At 38.1% G+C, this 8,691-nt stretch overlaps 1 protein-coding gene across 1 annotated transcript; it reads left to right on the forward strand.

Moving 5' to 3' along the window:
- The first annotated feature begins 1,948 nt into the window (after positions 1-1,948).
- Positions 1,949-7,428, forward strand: LOC110917615 ((R)-mandelonitrile lyase 1). Its single transcript, XM_022162114.2, has 2 exons — positions 1,949-2,627; positions 6,466-7,428. Exons 1-2 carry the CDS (start codon positions 1,949-1,951, stop codon positions 7,359-7,361), a joined length of 1,575 nt encoding a protein of 524 aa, XP_022017806.2. The 3' UTR covers positions 7,362-7,428.
- Positions 7,429-8,691: the final 1,263 nt, after the last annotated feature.

Raw genomic sequence — 8,691 nt, forward strand, 5'->3', positions numbered from 1 at the left:
GGTGTGCATGGGTCGGTTTGGTTTGGTTTTTACTATTAACAATAACCATAGCCGCTAGTTCGGTTATGGAGTTTTGGTAACCATGACCATAACCAAACTTCGGTTAAGGTTAATCGGTTATGAAGTCGATTACGGTTCGGTTTTGGTTAATTTCGGTTAAGTAACCAAGCAAGGTTTGAAATAAATAGGGTTGTGCACGATTTGAACTTAGCTTGAGCCTATTTTGTAAGATAACGGAGACTAAACTTTTTGGTTAAAATACCGATTTGGGGTTCTTTTTAATAAGGTAATTCTCTCAAAAAAAAAAAAAAAAATTATGGCCATAACACCTTAGTTCTTTATCAAAATAAATGGCATCTACATCAAGATCATTTTGTTACTAACATACTTTTATCTTAGTAAAAACCCTCTATATAATTTTGTAAAACACAAATCCATTATATAAAGTTAACATTACAAGTTCGGTTTGGTTTCAGTTATATCGGTTAACCAAAGCTTCATAACCATAACCATAACCGATTCAGCGGTTATACAAAGTTTCATAACCATAAACATTGGTTATATTGGTTATCGGTTATTAGTGGTTCGGTTATATCGGTTATGGTTCGGTTATCGGTTATGGTGGTTAATTTGCTCACCCCTAATTGGTTCGATCATGGAGAGGATCATGGATGTGTTAAAAAATTCAAATTTTAAATTTGAATTAAACTTGTATCAATTTAGGGATATTTTAATAATTATTTTTAATTATAAATAAGGTCAAAAAGGTTAAATTACTCCTAAACTACTTTTTATTGAGTAACACTTGTAAATTATGTGTTAGTCTTTACAATTACAAATAAAAGTGTTTTTATTTGATCACATACCTAGGTATACTTACAGGGTTTTAATTTAGAATGTCCAATACAAACACACTAATTCTACTTCTAACCAATATTCAATACTGACTCAAACCCTGTACCTTATTGGATGAGACATCACTTACACAGTTTGATATGATACGTTAGTTGTAACAAACCTAGGATCCTAACGTTTCCTGAAATTATTATGATGAATTTTGATATGACCCCTTTAAAAACGTACGGTACTCTACAAATTATAATAAACGTGGATCAAATTATGATGAAATTTGATATGACACCTTTATCTTCCCCTTACGTAATTGTTGTTTGGGTAAAAGAAGCTAAAAAAAGAGTGATCAGGTTAAATTCTGTTGTTCGGGCCTTTTGATGCCAGAATTAAACAAACAAGGAAACATTATCGAGTCTATTCTTTTGATTGAAAATGAATTACCGTAAAAAGCAACACACCTTATCATACTTAACCCTAAACCTGCAATTAATCATAATAAAACATGTGGCCTAAATAAACAAACCAACACATAATCTACTAACCGGTACACTTCTGCTGATCCGTTAACCCATGACCCATAAACAATCCGATTAGCCGTACATACTCCTCGCCTATAAATATGTGTAATTATTCTCCCTACTTTTGTAACAACAAGAATTGTAAAATATACCAGTCCTTCGTTACCTTATAAGCCTCAGGTCGCCTAAACGACTGCTAATATATTTTGTTCTACGTTACCAATGACGAACTTTCAAACAATATTGCATAACATTTTTCTCTTTTGTCTCCTGCTGCCCATTCGGCTTCAACAAGTAAATTGCTCTTTACACCACGATTCTCCTCCAGGCAAGAATCACCATCTCATTCATTCTCACATACATAGAATCTCTAGATACAGTGGCGGATCTAGAAAAAACCTAAAGGGGCAACGTTTCTATAAAAAGGGGCAACGAAATCGAAAAAAACGTCAATTTTTTCCAAAATTTACACTAATTTTACACTACCGCCAGAGCGTTAAGGGGCAACGGGGGTTGCCCCTTGTTCTATGCTATGTCCGCCCCTGTCTAGATATATACTTGTATAGATCACTCAAACGATGTATGTATGTTATGCAGATTCAGGTTACCTTCGTTTTACATACGAAGCCACTGATTTCTCTCCTGTGACAGCTTACGATTACATCATTATCGGTGGAGGGACTGCTGGTTGCCCGTTAGCTGCCACTTTATCTGAATCATATTCTGTCCTGCTACTTGAGAGGGGCAGTAGTTTGAACAAGAGCGTTTTATCTGAAAGTAATATGTTTCAGATTCTCCTAGCTGCAAATGATAATGATTCACCGGTTCAAACCTTTGTTTCCGAAGATGGTTTACAGAACGCAAGGGCGAGGATTTTGGGGGGCGGTAGCATGATAAATGGTGGATTTTATTCGAGAGCCGATGACTACTTTTACGATAATGCAGGTATCGAATGGGATATGGGAGCTGTTGAAAGAGCCTACGAGTGGGTAGAAAATAGTATTGTTACTCGTCCAACACGTTTAAATAGGTTTCAAACTTCTTTCTCTAATGGGTTACTCGAATCAGGAGTTGTTCCTGATAATGGGTTCACCTTTGACCATGTTCAAGGAACCAAGATTGGTGGTTCAACATTCAATGATTCGGGGATACGACATGGGGCGGTTGAGCTTCTCAACAATGCAAACCCGGAAAATTTAGATGTGCTGGTTCATGCGATGGTCGATCGGGTGATCTTCTCCACCTCTGACCCTTTAGGTAATTAACCATTCTAGCTTCATGATCTAGTTAGGTTGTTGAAACCAACAATGTTTTTGATATAATTGATATTGACACAAAGCAGAACAAAATAAGATGGAATATTGGATTTTAATAATTCAACTATTCGTCGTTGGCTTTCAACAGTGCCAACTTCAAAAATAATTACTCACAGTCCCAACTATTGACATATTGGCCACCAACAGACCCTAACTAACAGAACCCTAACGCCGTTAGTCTCCGGTCGACGGAAAACCGTTTTTGGCCAGAAAAGGGTTTCTAAAGGTCCGATCTAAGTTTACAAAGAGGTCTGGGACAAAAATGTTGAGTTTTCCGACCAAAAAGTTGAGTTTTCTGGCGAAAAAGAAGTTTTCCGGCGACTTCCATAATTGGGGCTTTTACTAGAAAAAAGGTTCTTAAAGGTCCGTAATAAGTTTATGAAGAGGTTTGTGACGAAAATGTTGAGTTTTCCGGCCATAAACGGTTTTCCAGCGACCAGAGACTAATGGTGTTATGGCTCTGTTAGTCAGCGTCTATTGGAGGCCAATATATTAATAGCTTGAATCCCCGATGGTTATTTTTGTTTTTTGGACAGTGAATAGTTGTGATTATTAAAATCCAATATTCCATATAAGATTAGAGAAATTCAAAGAATAATTATGATAAATCTAATACCCAAACCTTTACATTTTTTAACCGTGAAAGATTCATGATATATAGAATAGGTCCAGCATAGCTAGCAAACCCAAGGCACAAAATAAAAAAAAAATAAAATAAAAAAAAAAACCCTTTTAGGTGATCACATCTCTAACATTAAAATCTCTCTACCTCTCACACACCTTTTACTTTAGATCTACCTTTTATCCAAATGACGCCCACACTATATCCTTTACCGTTTTGTTGAAATTGATGTTACAATCCTTGAACTATTTTTTGTTTCTCGTTTGCCAAATGTGCCATAAAGTTGTTAGAAAGACCAAGATCAGCGCAAATAAGTCTTCACAATTATTAATCTTTTAACCAAACAAATACAGCCCAAACCATTACATGGGGTGTTCTTTTATGAAAAGTTAAAAATATAACTAGATGCGTAAATTATGTCAATTTGATATCTACGCGTTCTAAACCAAAATTGAAATGACTGAAGCTTGTTGGCCCCAATGGATCTTTGATCTCTAGACATGAATCAAACTAGAATATAAAACTGAATATCTTTACATGTGATTCTGAATGTGTACAGGGATTGAATATAAACCTATTTATACTAATCTAAAAGGTGTGATCCAATAGACGTGTCTCTTAACGAACGGTTGTGTCTTTTAATCTTGTGGATGTAATCAATCTTGAAGAGGTGCATCCTTCCTGTCTTTCTTGATGCCGTCGATCAGAAGTGGTGTCTCTAGGAGGCATCGTATCTTTAAGTTTGTAGGTTACAAACTTCTTTTTTGTCACAACTAGTCCCCGAACTTTCTAACCTCCTTTAAATATAATCTAAACTAACTATTTACTAATTACACAATAACCCTCGTACATAGGATGTGTAGTGATTAGTAACTTCATTCACCCCCTAATCACGAATATCCTTGAGTTGTTGTAAAACTTTGATCAATTCCATCTTTTTGAAACTCCTCGGAATCCAACACTTCACATGTATCTTCTTATTCAAGAACCTTGCTCCTCACGAATACTTTGCTTCATACTTGTCTTGGCCGTACTTGATTTGTATCACACGAACCTTTTATTGTGTAGTTGTCTCAACTCGAACTTCACCCAGTCTTGAATAATTTCTTGAAGAAATCTTTCAGAATCAACTTCTTGGGGAACTTGTTAATTGGCGACTTCCAAGAACGAGTGGATGGCTTCCCCTGCGCGTACTTGCTCTTCCATCCATTACCCTGGCCGCACTATCCCTTGTTCTTTCCAGGATCGTGTGAATCGGCGCCAATCGATTTAGTCTTGTTCACCCTCAGACAATATTCGAACCCGTCATCCTTCTTCTTGATCTATCACAGATTTAATCAATGTTTTAAAAACCGGTATTTTAATCGTACCAGGTTAGTCTCAGAAATGGTTCAACCAATTGAACCAGGTTGCATTGGGCGGTTCAACCGGGTTGACTAAGGTGTTGTTTGTTTTTTGCTAGAAGTACTTCAGAACCTCTTATATCTGCGTCGCGCAGACCACGCGCAGACATAAGGGTCTGCAGCTTATTTGTTTTTTAGAAGAGGTTAGGTCTTCAAACCTCTTCCCCACCTCTGCGTCGTGCAGACTTGGCCTGAGGTCTTCAAACCTCTTCTCAAGACGCATCTCATTCTCAAAACACATCTCCTCCTCAAAAACACAGAACCTCCAACCCTAATCCTACCAGCCACACCTGAACCTCCTCCCCCACCACCTTCACCTCCGGCGCCACCACCTCCCCCACCACCTTCACCTCTGGCACCACCACCTCCACCACCGGCTCCTCCTCCTCATCGACATACACCTCAGCCGCACCCCCTCCTCCTGCTCGATCTCCAACCTCAGCCGCACCCAACCATCTGCGACCTCCACCTCCGGTGCCACCACCTCCCCACCGGCTCCACCTCGTCGTCGATCTCCAACCTCAGCCGACACAGGTATGAATTTAGGGTTTTCTTTTTTTGCCAAATTTCATCTAGTTGTTCAATTGTTTACTTGTTTATTTTTATTCTTCGGGTGGTGGTGGTGGTGGACGGTGAAGAATGAGGTGGTGGTGGTGGTGGTAGATGAAGGCAGAGAGAGAGAGTACTGTGGTGGTGGTAGATGAAGGCAGGGGGTGGTGCTGGTTGTGACGGTGGACGGTGCTGGTTGCGACGGTGGACGGAGGTGAGTGTTAGGTGGTGGCGGATGGTTGTGGTGGTGGTGGTTGATGAAGGCACAGAGAGAGAGAAGAGTTGTGTCTGTTGTGTGTGTTGAAGAATGCAGATCTTTTTGTAGAAGTAAAAAAACAAACCCTCTTCTCCTTGCAGACTGCAGACTTTTGGTCCACCTCTTCTCTTGCAGATGTCTGCAGATGTGGTCCGCAGACTACAGACATTTTCCTGCATAAAAAACAAACAGCACCTAATTAACTCTATAAATCTAAAAAATACAATTTCAACTCAAAAAATAATCAAAACTAAACCATTCCATAATAAAAAAATATCCAAAAGTTAATCCATAACAAAAAATAACCCAACAACCGATGTGGAATATAGATGAAGTTTGACCGATGTGGATTGTGAGCGCTAGGTTTTATGAAGAAGGTAGATCCTCATCTTTTGGGCCCATAAAAGATTAAAAGTCCAAATTTTAGCATTAATCTGGTACCGGTATAACCGGTTTAAACCAGTATAATCCAATTTACCGGCGGTACAACTTTTTTGCTGTTCCCTTAGTTTATCGGTATGATTCATGCCGGGTGAGCTTCCGGCATCCGGTTTAACCGGTTCAACCGACCAGTTTAAACCGGTTTTTAAAACATTGGATTTAATATCCTCTTCATGGTTGTCTCTCACAACGGTTCTTCATCAATTAAGCTTGCTATAATTGTTCGAAAATCTTAATTGTCAAAAGTGAAAGCCTACTTGATTGAATTGGGGTTGACAGCTAGACTAAGTTATGGTCTTTTCAAATTTGGATCTTTTATAGCCATTTTTCTCGGTATCTAACTTGTCCAGATCATAAAAAGGCTGCTAACTTTTCTATCAATTCTCAACCAATATGATGAAAAATCAATAGGTTGTTGAGAAAAGCATAAAAAAGATAATTTTAGTTTGTGATTTTAGTATTAAAACTCATCAGCATTTGATAGCTTTTTTATTGTTTTCTTGCATAGCTGCGGTTGGAGTTGCATACCACGATTCAAACGGAAAATATCACAAAGTTCATGTAAGAACAAATGGAGAGGTAATTTTGAGTGCCGGAGCCATTGGAAGTCCACAACTTTTGCTGCTAAGTGGACTCGGGCCAACTTCATACCTTTCATCCTTGAATATTGCTGTCGTTCGAGACCATCCTTTCATTGGGCAGTTCATGGCTGATAATCCAGGAACTGGGGTAAATATCTTGCTTCGAGATTCAATAACAGATTTAGGCGCCCGTGTGGTTGGGATTACTGAAAGTGGACCATACATTGTGTCGTTTTTAGTCCCCCCAAACACACCTCTCACGAGTATCATACCTTCTGTGGGTTCAGTGGCACTTTTTAACTCAAGTGTGCAGATAATTGGTGGAAAGATTTCTAAGCCTAAATCAACAGGTTCATTACATCTCTTATCTGCATCCAATGTAACGGTTAGCCCAAGCGTCCATTTTAATTACTACAATCACACCGAAGACGTAAATGAATGCTGGAACGCTATGGAAGTTATTAGAAAACTGCTGGCTACTCCAACCATGGAAGAGTACAAGTTCGGTGGACAAAATTTCGAATTTATTGGGTTGTCGTTACCTGAGGAGTCATCTGATTATGAGACCATTGCGAGTTTCTGTCGTGACACTTTGGGCACATTTTGGCATATCCATGGTGGATGCTTGCCTAACAAGGTGGTTGATAGCAATCTGAAAGTCATCGGGGTTGATTCTTTACGAGTCGTCGATGCTTCAACATTTTTTAACTCACCGGGAACAAATCCACAGGCAACCACGATGATGTTGGGCCGGTATATTGGTATGAAAATGCTGGAAGAGAGAGCAGCAAGTCAAGGGCATCCGTTCTTAGAATACATCTAGTGTATTGTATCTGATGTGTCATTTATGTGTTACTTCCGCCTTTTAATAATATCACGTTAACTAATAAGAATAGTTTAATAATAGACTGAACCCGTTGTGTTGAATGAGTTCGTTACTAGAAAATTTCATGTTATGGAAAATTCCAACATAGCGTTCACATAAAAAAGTTAGAACAAACTAAATTTTAGATACACACAAAGTAATAAAATATTAATTTAATATAACACACCATTGATATATTTAGAACTTTAAGAAAACAGACGAATAAGACATCGTCTGATACGTGCCAAGCCATGTTTTTCTAAATAATAGTAGACAATATTGTATTTCCATATATTGTGACCAATCAGTTGTAATTAGCATAATTAGCTAGTGCATTGTACATCTTATATATATATATATATATATTTGATTAATGAGATAGAGAAGGCAAGAAAGCCATTTACATTGAAACCCTAATATGGTATCAAGAGTCCAGGCACTGTAGTCGCCGTCTTTTTCCCCTGATCTCCCACACTTCCGATTCTCCAACCTCCCTTCTACAAATCGTCCCCTCTATTCTCATCCTTTGTCATGAATAACAATAAACTTCACCCTGCCTCCACTATTACAAACATCAAAAGCATGATCCCTGAAACCCAAGAGATAGATAGTGGTCTCTATGCATCCTGGAGCGAACTCTTTCGACTTCATTGTTGTGCTTTTCCAGTACACGACCATCTCTCATCCAAACCTTCCGGGGAATCATTTTCCTCATCTAAGGAGTCAGATAAAGACAAAGACAAGCCCACCAAACATATCGATGATTCTTGGGATCGGCTGGATGCAATAGTCTTGCAGTGGATCTACGCAAACATAACAACGTGAAACAATTACATAAATTAAACTTAAGGTGTATTTCTAGTCCACCCTAAATAACGTTTTCATGCGTCATCGTTAGTTTCCTACAACATGTATTAAAGTAAAAGTCAACATAAAGTTGGCGAGCATACAACTTTGATTACATAATATAATAGTGACTAAAAGTTGTCTCATATCCAACATGGTAATTTGCATACATTGTTTATTAACATTCGGGCGGTGCGTTATTCTTGTAGCACTATTATTGTTAAGGTAGACTTGCAAAGTTAATAAGCATTTAGTACACAAGAGTAAGTATAGCATGTGATAACAAGAAGAGTTAATTACATAGTTAGTCCTTGTGGTTTGCACAAAGTAACATACTTAGGTACTAATAGTTTAAAATCACATTCTTGGGTATTAACTTTTCATTTTGTAACGTTTGGAGGTATTAACGTTATTTGTAGGTTTAAAATCACATTCTATTAGT

Source organism: Helianthus annuus, chromosome 3, assembly GCF_002127325.2.
Source record: "Helianthus annuus cultivar XRQ/B chromosome 3, HanXRQr2.0-SUNRISE, whole genome shotgun sequence".
NCBI lineage: Eukaryota > Viridiplantae > Streptophyta > Magnoliopsida > Asterales > Asteraceae > Helianthus > Helianthus annuus.